The sequence below is a fragment of the Cyprinodon tularosa genome, unplaced genomic scaffold, assembly GCF_016077235.1.
Source record: "Cyprinodon tularosa strain WSP-4 unplaced genomic scaffold, ASM1607723v1 ctg548, whole genome shotgun sequence".
Classification (NCBI taxonomy): Eukaryota; Metazoa; Chordata; class Actinopteri; order Cyprinodontiformes; family Cyprinodontidae; genus Cyprinodon; species Cyprinodon tularosa.
In genome coordinates this window covers 418,370-429,771 of record NW_024039283.1, presented here as the reverse complement: position 1 = coordinate 429,771, position 11,402 = coordinate 418,370, and the positions used below count along the sequence as shown (strand labels likewise).

The window sequence follows — 11,402 nt, the reverse complement described above, 5'->3', positions numbered from 1 at the left end:
TTATCTGGTGTTTAGTTTTTATTCAAGTGTATTTTTAGTTAACAGAGACTGAGAGTCCATTTGATTTTTATTTCTCGTTTTATTTTGTTAACCAGTTCCAGTGTTAAGTGTTCTGTTGAAAATTGCATCGATTTTTACGTCATTTCCATTAAATCAGTGTAAACAAACAATATTATCGTTTATCACAACAATTTTTGAGACATTCAGCAAAATTTGTTATCGTGACAGGCCTACGGACGCGTGAAGCATCAAGCTTTACCGATTCATACCTCACCTAACCCTGATTCAACCCTTAGTCTTAAGCCTAATCCCCAGCCCCTTTGTGTTAAAAACGAAAAAAGCTTTTAACACAAAGGTTTTTGTGGAGTCGTGGCTCTGATGATTGACGATTTTGAATCAATTTGACTGGATGATCTGGTTGAACTTTAAAGTGCCTTGAGATGACTTGTGTGGCGAATTGGCGCTATAAAAATAAACTGAATTAAATTGAATTGAAGCAACATGGAGGTCCATCCTCCTAACCTCTTTTCAAGTCAGATGCAAATCTAAGACCCACCTGTCTTTCTCCTGAGTTGTTTTAGTCTTTTCTAAGGGGGGTTGATGTTTTAGCTTCCAGGCTTCTGGAATTCGTCCTGAAATTAGTTTCAAAGAAGTAAGATCAGCAAATCATCAAAAGGCCTAAAATTTTAGCCATAAAAAAAAAAGATTTTAACAACCAGGAGAATGACGGATGGCTCTTTGGTTTGCATCTGACTTTAAGCCTGTTTTGTTCTGTGATCGGATCATGAGGCGCGTTTCCATTCACCATCACACTGTGCAAATTTTAGTTCTAAAAAGTTTGCAAGTCTCAACTCGTGAACTTTAAGACCTCATGTTTTCAAATAAAACGTTTTTACGTTTTGATGAGTTTGTTTTAAGACCTTAGTGCCTCTTAAAAAAACGAGAAGAAGACTGGAAGTAGTTGGAGGATAATGGCGCCCCCTAGTTAGCCTCGTGAGACCATCCTGATCTCGCGAGCTTTCAAGGTTTCACTCGCAGATCAGTCTGGAGACTCTCCGTTAAAGAAAATTTGGAGCCGTTCACCAAACGAACGTCCAATCAGCGTTGGCTTTGAGGCGGGTTGAGGTGTGACGCAACGAGAAGCGCGACAGTTCAGCCTAAAGAACATGGCGGCTTCAGCCGATGAAACTAGCGTTAGCGTGGCTATCAAGCAAGTTTTATCGGAATTACAGAGTATTTCTTCACTGAAAGAAGAGCAAAACACTGCTCTGGAGGCTTTTCTCAGAGGAAAGGATGTTTTTGCTCTTCTCCCGACTGGTTTCCGCAAAAGTAGCCTGGCTTGTGGTTGTGTTTTCATCGTCGCTCGGTTAGTACGTCATATGCTTCGTTGATCTGATTGGTTTATTTGGCCCGTCTATCACCAACATAGGCCAATCAGCTAACCAGTATTTTCGCCCCTTCCCAAAATTACTTCAACGGAAGGTTTCCAGATGGATATGCGGAGCAAATCCATCTGGCGGAGTCAGGCTAGCCCCCTAGAGCCGTAGCTGAAATCGGATACACCTCATGTGTTTACATCAACGCTGCCATGTTGTTTTCAGAGTTATCACGTCAATAAACACGTACAATTTTGATTGTATTTGTTATTTAATGGAAATAAAGCAATTGGGAAACTTAGCATTTTCGAATTTAGCGTAATATAGACATGTTTTGTGCAGATCTTTAATGGAAACGCATCTGCAGAGAATTTAAAGAGGCAGTTTCTTTCAGGCTTTATCAGGGGCTGTAGATTTCTATTTTTAGAAGTTGTGATTTACTTGTATTGTTGCAAAGTTGCGACTTTCTCATCTTTATTCATAACTTCTAAACTTTTGTCGTCAAAGATGAAACTTCTGATGTTACAGGAAGACAATGAGGCAGTTATTGAACCCCACAGATGAAGACAGGGGGCTGGGAAATCCAAATCTGGGACATAAGACCTCCCCAGTCCGTTCCATCTTTATTGCGTTTTAAATTTACATGTTGATTATGTTTCAGCTCCATTTCAATTTTAATATTATTTGCAGTTTAATGCTGTGATTCCCAGAGCTCTAAAAGGATTCAACAGCTTAACCGGGACGTTTGTTCAGCTCAGTCTATATTAGCCTGTCTGAAATTTGAATTTAGAACAAAAACAAACAAACTTTGGATCTTTTCTGTTCCCCTCCTAATAAACATGCTGAGAACAGCAGCGATATTTTATTATTTTCTGTGTTTTAAATAGTTTCTTTATTAATTTAAGCTTTTTTTTCCAGGTATCTGTAGTTTTATTACGTCTGACAGCTCCGATTCTGAGCCTGTTATGTGGAGGTTTCCTCTAACAGCTGCTCCTCTGCTCCTGCTGCAGCTCCTGCCGTACCTGCAGGCCAACCTGACCGGCTTCAGGAACCTGGAGATCCTCAACTTCAGGAAGGGCAGCGTCGTGGTCAACAGCAAGATGAAGTTCGCCAGGACCGTCCCTTACAACATCACCGAGGCCGTCCGCTGCATCCTGGAGGAGTTCTGCTCCTCAGCTGCCAGGAAGCTGGACATGCAGATCGACCGCCGCTCGCTGGACGTGGAACCAGGTGCTCATTTCCTCCAAGCTTGTCGGGTCATCAGAGATGGTCCTCCTGCTCAGGTCGTCTCTGAAGTTTCTGCTTGAATCAGGAGAAAATGAGGGGTTTTTAATTTCCTGAGGTGGGGGATGAAAGCCTCTCTCTGCAGCAGCTGCAGTCGTGTTTTATGATGCGTCTCATTCTCGGTGTGCAGCAGATTAGACTCACAGTCCTGCGATAATAAGAGGCGGTGTTGTATCGCCGGTTCTGCTCGGTGCTGTAATGATCCCTGCCGACGAGGCGCTGAGCGTCCATCATGGACACGTTCAGACGGCCGCCGTAATTGGCTCCATCAGTCACTTCCTCCAACCCTCCATTAAACATGGCTGGAATAACGGGGAGGTGAACTGGGAATGATGGAGGCTCATATATAGAACCCAAAATAAAACAGCAAATCAGCAACATCATCATGGAGGCTCAGTTCTGGAGGACCGGTCCACTCTGATGTCAAAACCAGTTTCAGGAACCAACCTGTTGATTCTGATGAAATGATCTTCTAGCTTTCAGGATCTATAACATTTCAGATCTGGGTCAAGTTGAAGCTGTAAGTTCTGCTAGTTTCTACTTTATTGAGGCGAAGCTTCCAACTTTTCAGTTCAAATAAAATCTGCCATCATGTCTTCCTCAAAAATACTGAGCAAAGAAGCAGGAAATCAGTTCAAATGGGTCATTGGTTCTGTGTCAGCAGAACCTTTGCTCTTCTATTGGATTCAGGAGTTCTGATCCGCCTGAATGATCCAAGACCGAAGGTCCAGAACCAGAGTGGAGATGCAGCCTTTCCTTCATCAGCCAGGCCGTTTCTCTCTATTAGCAATAGATACTGTTCTAGTCTATGCTTGAACCGGTTCTGGTCTAATCTGGAACCTGTTCTGGTTTAATCTAGAACCTGTTCTGGTTTAATCTAGAACCTGTTCCGGTCTAATCTAAAACCTGTTCTGGTTTAATCTGGAACCTGTGCTGGTCTAATCTAGAACCTGTTCTGGTTTCATCTAGAACATGTTCCGGTCTAATCTAGAACCTGTTCTGGTTTAATCTAGAACATGTTCCGGTCTAATCTAAAACCTGTTCTGGTTTAATCTAGAACCTGTTCTGGTTTAATCTAGAACCTGTTACAGTCTAATCTAGAACCTGTGCTGGTTTAATCTAGAACCTGTTACAGTCTAATCTAGAACCTTTGCTGGTTTAATCTAGAACCTGTTACAGTCTAATCTAGAACATGTGCTGGTTTAATCTAGAACTTGTTCTGGTTTAATCTAGAACCTGTTCTGATCTAATCTAGAACCTGTGCTGGTTTAATCTAGAACCTGTTCTGATCTAATCTAGAACCTGTGCTGGTTTAATCTAGAACCTGTTACAGTCTAATCTAGAACCTGTTCTGGTTTAATCTAGAACCTGTTACAGTCCAATCTAGAACCTGTGCTGGTTTAATCTGGAACTTGTTCTGGATTAATCTAGAACCTGTTCTGGTCTAATCTAGAACCTGTTCTGGTTTTATCTAGAACCTGTTACAGTCTAATCTAGAACCTGTTCTGATCCAATCTAGAACCTGTGCTGATTTAAATCTGGAACAAGTTGTGAAATAATCTAGAACCTGTTCCAGTTTAAACTATAACTTGTTCTGGTTTAATCTAGAACCTGTTCCAGTTTAAGCTATAACTTGTTCTGGTTTAATCTAGACCATGTTCTGGTTTAATCTAGACCCTGTTCTGGTTTAATCTAGACCCTGTTCTGGTTTAATCTAGACCCTGTTCTGGTTTAATCTAGACCCTGTTCTAGGTTGTTGGCTCATTTCAAATCGGCGCATACAGAACATTCTGGGCGTGAATCCAGCTTTAGGAAATCCGGATCTCAGGAACAGAAGCTGGATGATGTTCTGAGCGACTTTACAGACGTTTAGCTGCTGCAGCTCAGCCTCTGCATCTCTCTCTTCATCCGTCGTGGAACCGTTCTACCTTTCTGTGTCTGACTTCCTCTCTGGCTAATCTGGACTTTAGAAACTGATGTTTTTTTATCCGTATCTCTGAGGGAGGAGCTCCGTAAATGATTCCTCAGCGATACGGATCTGACCAGAGCAGCTGCTGTTGGGGTTCTGATCCTGATTCTCTGCTCCTTCTCTCTGCAGCTGATCAGGCGGATCCCTGCAGGTTCTTGGCCTGTGGAGACTTTTCCAGCTGTGTGGTGAACAGCTGGACTAAGGAGGCCCGGTGTTTGTGTGAGCCGGGCTTCCTGTCCGAGGACAACCAGCCCTGTCGGAGCGTTTGTGTCCTGCAGCCAGATTATTGTCCGGACGGAGAATGTCACATCGTTCCGGGACGAGGAGCCGAGTGCAGGTAATGGAACAACCAGCAGATAGAAACAGTCGTTACTGCAGCGAGGTTCCCTGATTATCAGGCAGAACTTCACCAGAGGAAAGACGATTAAACCAACTATGGAACCCAGACTAATTTATGGACGTCAGCTTTTAAACGTCCACCTTTGAGCTGCAGACCTGCTGCTCCTTCTGGAATAATGAAGGAAGGAGGCGGAGCTCTTGGAGCAGATGTCTGAGCAGTTGCTGCTTCAGTTTGTGTGCAAACCACCCGTTACCGAGTCTAAAGAAATGACTGAGGTAGATTTATCTGCTTCATTAACTCCGCAGCTACGGGTGAAGAATGGAAAATATGATCTAATTCATTATTGATCTGATGCAGGTTTGAATGCAGGGAGGGAAAGATCAGGACCTGAAGCTCTGATGAGTTATTCCTCATATTAAAGAGACGTTTCTGCGCTTCTCATCATCGGGGGGGATTTACCATTAGGCAATACCAGGCAGCTGCTTAGGGCCCCGAGTTCCTGGGGGCCCCATAAAACTCTGTTTCCATGTATGGTTAATACAACTATTCCTTATTTCTGCACATTATGTTTTTTGCTAAAATGCCATCAGAACGCTGATAATATTAAGTGTGTCTCAGCCCCCCCCCCTTCAGTGTCCACCATATTGGATCAGTCCATTTGCTGCACATGTTCAGAAAGGTCCAAACAGACAGCAGCAAACCATTTGAAAACAAACCATGCAAAGAGCAGTGTTGCCAACTTAGCGCTTTAGTCGCTATATTTAGCCACTTTTCAGACCCCTCTAGCACTTTGATTTCTAAAAAGCTCCTAGCGCCAAATCTAGAGGCTTTTTTCTGCTACTGGAGACTTTGGAGACAACATCTAAAAGCAGCGAACTCTGCTCTCCAGAGCGAGTAGATTGGTAACCCCGCCTCCTGCTCTCCTCTATCTTGTAGGGGTAGAAGAAGAGAGGGACACATCCTAGAACAGATAATGGATGTCTATTCTATTAACATTTCTCTATCTGGAGAATGGGGCTGTTCTATGGCTTTTCTTCTCATTAGCCCGTTTTACATTTCCCGTTTTCAAACCGTGCCGAGATCGGTCCGAGCACGGTAACCGAGATAACTGTTGAGCATAAATGGCACGCACAGCTTAACCGAATCACGCCAGACACAACCGAACCGCGCTAAACTGGTACTAGTTCATCAGTAGGGCTCAGAGCGGTTCAGTTCTCAGATAGAAGAGCAGTTAGCTTCCAGTAGTTAGCCGTGATGCACAACGGCCACAAAACAGAAGAAGAAGAAGAACCGTAAACAACAATCGAAATTTTAACACTGCAGTAGCAGCCATTCAAAATGGCGCTTCCCAGTAAAACTCCCCCCGAATGGCAGCCCACTCCCCTACGACTCCCAGCAAAATCCCCTCCAACTTCCAGCCGCTGGTCATCTCCTGGGCGTGAATTACAGGGTGTGGCCAGGAGATGGAGCTGCTCTTTAGATCCTAATGTCCTAAAATCATGATAGAAAGAACATTTTAATACAAAGATTGATGGGAATGAAGGAATTGTAGGGGACCAGTCAAGGACCCATCAAGGAAAGCGGAGACATTTTTAATAGCTTTTATTGTGCATTTTTAAGAATGGCTTCAAAAGAGCGTGCTGTGACCTGCGATGACACCGAGACCGAGCCTCTTATTGCTATTTGGGTGGAGGATGCTAACCAGGGGCTGCTGGATGGAACAAAACATGATCACAAAGTTTTCCTAGCAGAGAGAAGTAGTACCGCAGATGGTCACTAGGAGGCGAGGAACCATGCTAGCCTGGTGCGTAAATGGCCGTAAGGAGGTCGGTCCGAACTCGGCACGGATCGGTTTTCAGCGGGTAGAGGAAATGGGGTTATAATCTCAGATAGATTTCCTGTTTTTAAGGTTCTGCAGCTTGAATTTCTCACCTGGTTCCACTTTCGTTTTTCTTCAGACGAAAAGGCGGATCTCTGCGGCGAGACCCGAGCAGTTAGGAAGACATTGGATCGGACGGCGCCAGGGAACGTGATTAAAGGTACTGAGGAGAGCTCAGCTGCTCCTCCTTCCTCCTCTATGCAGCTAAATTTGTTTTTGATCATCAGAGCAAACGGAGCATCTGATGGTTCTAGTTCTAACTGCAAATGAAGCGGAAGAGTCAGAATCAACTCTGCAGGTTTTAACTAACGGGTTTTAATCTTCCTGCAGACTCAGAGACACGACTCAGCAGCAGAACCTCACTGGTGACTCTTCACCGCTTCACATGAGAGGAAGATCTCCGCTGGCAGAGAGGAGCTCAGCTGATGACCCTCCAGCTGATCAGGACCGACCCGACGGGTCGATGCGATCCCAGGAAACCATCTGACCAGAACTCTCCCATTAGTTTGATTTCTATGTAGCTATAGGAGGAGCTGAGACTCATCTGCTCTGCATCAAGCCTTCCAGATCGCGGATTTTAAGGGTTCCTCTCTGCGCCGTCGCTTCGGTTCAGATTCCTGGAGGTGAAGCTCAGCTCTGGACTTGGACTAGACCGCTGCATCACCTTCATTCTCCTCCTGTTCATCCATTCTAACCTTTGCTGGTTCCTCTGGCCCAGTGTCTCCTTTGGTCTCAGGGTTCTAATGGCCAACAGGTTCTTCTTTTCAACAAAAAACACAAAGAGGAAAGACATCAGAAAAAAGCCCAGAAGGACAAACGTTTTCCTCCTGCTTTGATCATTTGATCATGAGCTTTGATCTGGTAGCCGAGGCCTGAAAACTGAAGCAAACGGATTCAGAGGAGGATCTGATCTGATCTGATCCAGCTCCATCCCTTCGGTACCGCTGATAAAATGCAGCGGATCAGAGGAACCCGGTTCTGGTCCTTGTTCAGCCCTGGTTGCTGGGATGGCTGAGGAATGACCAGTCCTCAGAGAACCGCCTTCCTCTGGTCTGTCTGAAGGATTGTCGCTACCCGATCCGTCCTGGAAGCACGATCCGTCCTGGAAGCACGATCCGTCCTGGAAGCACGATCCGTCCTGGAAGCCCGATCCGTCCTGGAAGCCCGATCCGTCCTGGAAGCACGATCCGTCCTGGAAGCCCGATCCGTCCTGGAAGCACGATCCGTCCTGGAAGCCCGATCCGTCCTGGAAGCACGATCCGTCCTGGAAGCCTGATCCGTCCTGGAAGCCTGATCCGTCCTGGAAGCCTGATCCGTCCTGGAAGCACGATCCGTCCTGGAAGCTCGATCCGTCCTGGAAGCCTGATCCGTCCTGGAAGCACGATCCGTCCTGGAAGCTCGATCCGTCCTGGAAGCCTGATCCGTCCTGGAAGCACGATCCGTCCTGGAAGCTCGATCCGTCCTGGAAGCCTGATCCGTCCTGGAAGCCTGATCCGTCCTGGAAGCACGATCCGTCCTGGAAGCTCGATCCGTCCTGGAAGCCTGATCCGTCCTGGAAGCTCGATCCGTCCTGGAAGCTCGATCCGTCCTGGAAGCTCGATCCGTCCTGGAAGCTCGATCCGTCCTGGAAGCCTGATCCGTCCTGGAAGCCCGATCCGTCCTGCTCATGCGCCATCAGCTCATTCGCGCATCCAAATATACATCTGGCCCTTGATTTCATTTAGTTTAAAAAAAATAATAAATGTAAATAAAGTTTTTCCCTCCCCAAAAATAGTAAGCGTACTAAACTATAATGTGTTAAAGGTTAATAATGTATTTCCTGGGAAAATAAATGCCTTAAAATCCTGTTTTATCTCTCATCTCTGCCTGATCTGCACAGGAAATGGGATCCTATGCTACTTCCGGAAGCTAACTTTTTCGGCTCTTTTTGAGTTTTATGCCTTTCTTTCAAATTAACATTATGGTATATAGTTCGTAATCTAAAGAAAGAAGCAACTAAAATGCAGATAAACATGGTTTAATCTTATTCTGCCGGACTGCTGTCCCATGATGACGTCAGAGGAGCAGTTTAACGAAGGAAATGTAAAAAGTAGGAATGCACGATATAATCGGCCCCCTATCGGTATCGGCCTTAAAACTGAATATCGGACATCAGCCACCCCACCGATATTTAACCCGATATTTGATCAGCTTCTGAGTTTCTAAAGTCTAAAAAAAAAAATACTACTTCTTCTTCTTCCTCAAAAACTTCTTTTTTACAGACTTAAAAACTTCTAAAGACGAAGGAAAAAATATTGATCCATTAAAATATCCCAATATCTTCATATGCTGATATATTGCCATTTAAAAACACCATATCAATCTCTTTTACTAATGAAATATTGCTATATGTCATCGTTATGCTACGAAATCCCCCGAAAATTCACCAAATGTTGCCATATTTTTATATGTTGATATATTGACGCGGTATCGATCTATTTTACTAACAAAATCTCACAAGAATTTGTAAAATATCACGAGAGTTTGTAACAGAACGATGAAATTTCACGAGATTTTGAAAGTAAAATAGATCCATACCGCGTTTTTAAAAATCAATTTGATATCAGCATATGAAAATATATTTGAGTATATTATTTTTCAAAGTGTCAGAAATGGATAACAAAACTGCTATTTTCAATGACTACTTATTTTTGTCCAGCTTTAACATCGGTATCGATATCGGTTATCGGCTACATGAGTTTTAAAATATCGGCATATCGGATATCGGCCAAAATCCCAATATCGTGCATCCCTAGTAAAAAGCATCAAAATTGTCTCACAAAAGTCATAAAACATTGTTAAAGATGTATATTAGCATTCTTTAGTAAGTTGAGGGTAAATATAAATAATTTTAGAATCATAATTAGATTATTTATAGACACCCGGATGTATATCAGTTCACGCGGGACGGATCAGGGATCATTACAGGCGACCAATTAGGATAATCTGCTGATCCAATTATTTATCCTCAGCATTTAGATCCAAATGTTTCTGAAACTAATATTTTCCATCCAACTGAGGTTTTACCAACATTGATTAGAGGCTAAATGTTTCTGTGTGATCAATAACGTTATAAAGTTATTCCTATACAAAATAAGAAGCTTGACTAACTGATGGGAGTCATATCTCAGCGTAATTAGGAGAGTTTGGCATATGGGAGAATTATCCTGCCATAATGCCAGAGCACATCATTTCAACTTGAGAAAAGAATTTCATCTTCTTGCACTCAAAACTTCTAATGCTCACACTCAAAACATGCGCTCTCTCTCAAATCTTTGTTTCTTCTCTCAGATTTAATGCTTCTTGCACAGATATTTTCTGCTCTCGCTTGCCTCCTTCTCTTCGCGCACAAACCGCACTCTGCTCGAGTCTCAGATACGCTCACAAACCCGTAGGCTCTGCTTGCGGATTTTTTTTTTGCTCTATCTCGGATTGCAGTTGGATCGGATCGTCGCCTAGCAACCTTTCCAGCCAATAGAACGACAGCCTCGGAAAGGGTGCGCTTGTTTAACCCTACTGAGTGTGGCTGTGATAAACCTTACCAACAATAAAATGGCTTTTTAATTTAAAAGCTATTATAATAAGAAGCTGAAAAACAACAATCAGGAAAATAAAAAAAGGAAGGATTCAAGAATCACCAATAAAAAGTCACTTAATTTCTGCTGGAGGCAGAATTAGCATCTGCCCTGACTAGCAAACTTTTTTTTTTTTTTTCCTGACGAGCAACTTTGAGGCGGGAGTTTTCTGTTCACATCACGTCACGTCTGAAAATTGATTGACTGCAAGACTTTTAAGTAAGTAGCCTACTTTACCCAAGACTAAAATGGTTCATAAATCAATTTTGCCTATAAATGAGCCACAAAACTACTGTAAATAGCAGTTTCAGCTGACGCATAGTAGCACAGGCACACTCAGTAGAGTTAAACAAGCGCACCCTTTCCGAAGCTGTCATTCTATTGACTGGAAAGGTTGCTAGGCAACGATCCGACTGCAATCCGAGAGAGAGCAAAAAAAAAATACGCAAGCAGAGCCTACAGGTTTGCGAGCGTATCTGAGACTCGAGCAGAGAAGAGAAGGAGGCAAGCGACAGAGATGGGAAGTAACGAAGTACAAATACTTTGTTACTGTACTCAAGTAGAATTTTTCTGATATTTTTACTTTACTACTTATTTTTATGGCGACTTTTTACTTCTACTCCTTACATTTTTACACAAATATCTGTACTTTCTACTCCTTACATTTTAAAAAATTGGCTTGTTACTTTAGTTTTGAATCATTTCAATGGAGTTACCGTTATTATTTTTCACGTCATCAATACCAAATTCAATCTAATTGGATGGGACTCTACGTTGCATTTGACGCACCACTACAAGATGAATCGACAGATTCGGCGGTATTCATTGGCGGCAAATCATTGCAGCTTGGTGGCGGTGGCGTTAGCATAGTAGCATGGACGACGAGATGATTGAAAATGAACACAACGGAGATCTAGTCCTATTGGCAGACATCCATTTA

The 11,402-nt window shown here is 43.4% G+C and overlaps 1 protein-coding gene across 2 annotated transcripts in view; it reads left to right on the top strand.

Annotated features, from left to right (window-relative positions):
• The window catches only part of LOC119796414 (interphotoreceptor matrix proteoglycan 2-like), a 74,082-nt gene extending 66,079 nt beyond the window's left edge, over positions 1 to 8,003 (top strand). For both annotated transcript variants that reach the window (XM_038304932.1, XM_038304933.1), the window contains 4 exons: positions 2,387 to 2,606; positions 4,759 to 4,966; positions 6,928 to 7,008; positions 7,179 to 8,003. In XM_038304932.1, coding sequence (XP_038160860.1) covers positions 2,387 to 2,606; positions 4,759 to 4,966; positions 6,928 to 6,967 — 468 coding nt within the window. In that variant the 3' untranslated portion in view covers positions 6,968 to 7,008; positions 7,179 to 8,003. The remainder of the gene's footprint in view (positions 1 to 2,386; positions 2,607 to 4,758; positions 4,967 to 6,927; positions 7,009 to 7,178) is intronic.
• The last annotated feature ends 3,399 nt before the right edge of the window (positions 8,004 to 11,402 follow it).